The sequence below is a fragment of the Plasmodium reichenowi genome, chromosome 12, assembly GCF_001601855.1.
Source record: "Plasmodium reichenowi strain SY57 chromosome 12, whole genome shotgun sequence".
Lineage (NCBI taxonomy): Eukaryota > Apicomplexa > Aconoidasida > Haemosporida > Plasmodiidae > Plasmodium > Plasmodium reichenowi.
The window spans coordinates 619,215-620,269 of NC_033657.1; the positions used below are offsets into that span (position 1 = coordinate 619,215).

Below are 1,055 nucleotides of genomic sequence, written 5' to 3' on the forward strand. Positions count from 1 at the left end.
TTTTGGTTTATATCCACATCGATTATTTTATACACTCCTTTTCCATTACCATCTAAATTAATATATTGAATATTTTCATTTATAATTTTATATTTCTTTAATTTATTAATGGTTTGTTTTAAATCTTTTTCATAATTTTTCAGGCTGCTTAACTTTCTCTTTCTCTTTTCTTCTTCAATATTTAAATTTTCATACAAGTTGTTCATTTCATAATTTTCTTTTTCATGTTTTAAAAATAAATTTATACAGTCGATATTTTTTTCATGCTGACCTTCCTCTGGTATAATAGTATCAATATGTTTATAAAAATCGCCATTACATATCCTTTTATTAGATTTCTTTACATAAATGGACGGAATACTCGTATCATCGATTCTTCTTTTTACTCTAATTATGACCTTTTCTATAGGATGCTCGCTTTTTTTATTTTTCCTGTTATTTTTATTATCATCTTGAATATCTTCTATGTCTTTATACATTATTTTTAAAATCTAATGGATATATATATATATATATATATAAACAATATAATATAATTTATTTCTACAAAATTGTAAATATATTAAAATATAATTTTTAAATATAGCTATATTGATTATTTTTTAATAGAACTTATACATATATATATATATATATAAATATATGCCATTTCATTATATGTTATAAAAATAAAGAAATTATTTGATAAAATTTACTAGACTTATTTTGAATACATTTATATGAAAAGATATACAAAGATGAAATATATTTATAAATAATTTATAACCGTTGTTATTATTTATGTATATTTATGTAACTCCTCAGGAGTATACAAAATTTTGATCGTTAACGAGCAACTTGGACATTTGAGAATATTTTCTCCTTTGAATAAATCTTCTAAGGTAACTTCAAAAATATCTCCACATGGGCAAGGATAAAAAAAAGTTTTTATGCTTTCATCAAATTCAAAATCTATCAAATTAACTTCTTCATATATAACATCAAAAGTTTCAACTGCTTTGTAATTACTTTCAACTATCATTTTTAAAAATAACAGAAAAGAATTACGGATTTTT

The 1,055-nt window shown here is 20.7% G+C and overlaps 2 protein-coding genes across 2 annotated transcripts in view; both read right to left on the minus strand.

Moving 5' to 3' along the window:
• Positions 1 to 479, minus strand: part of PRSY57_1217000 (hypothetical protein) — a gene marked incomplete at both ends in the record, with an annotated part of 1,515 nt that extends 1,036 nt beyond the window's left edge. Inside the window, one exon of the mRNA XM_012908596.2 lies at positions 1 to 479. This exon is cut by the window's left edge and continues 1,036 nt beyond it. Within this exon, the coding sequence (XP_012764050.2) occupies positions 1 to 479 (479 nt within the window).
• A 299-nt stretch (positions 480 to 778) lies between these two features.
• On the minus strand, positions 779 to 1,021 carry PRSY57_1217100 (zinc finger protein, putative; the record flags this gene model as incomplete). Its single annotated transcript, XM_012908597.1, has 1 exon — positions 779 to 1,021. The coding sequence occupies one exon, from the start codon at positions 1,019 to 1,021 to the stop codon at positions 779 to 781; it is 243 nt and encodes an 80-aa protein (XP_012764051.1).
• Between the last annotated feature and the right edge of the window lie 34 nt (positions 1,022 to 1,055).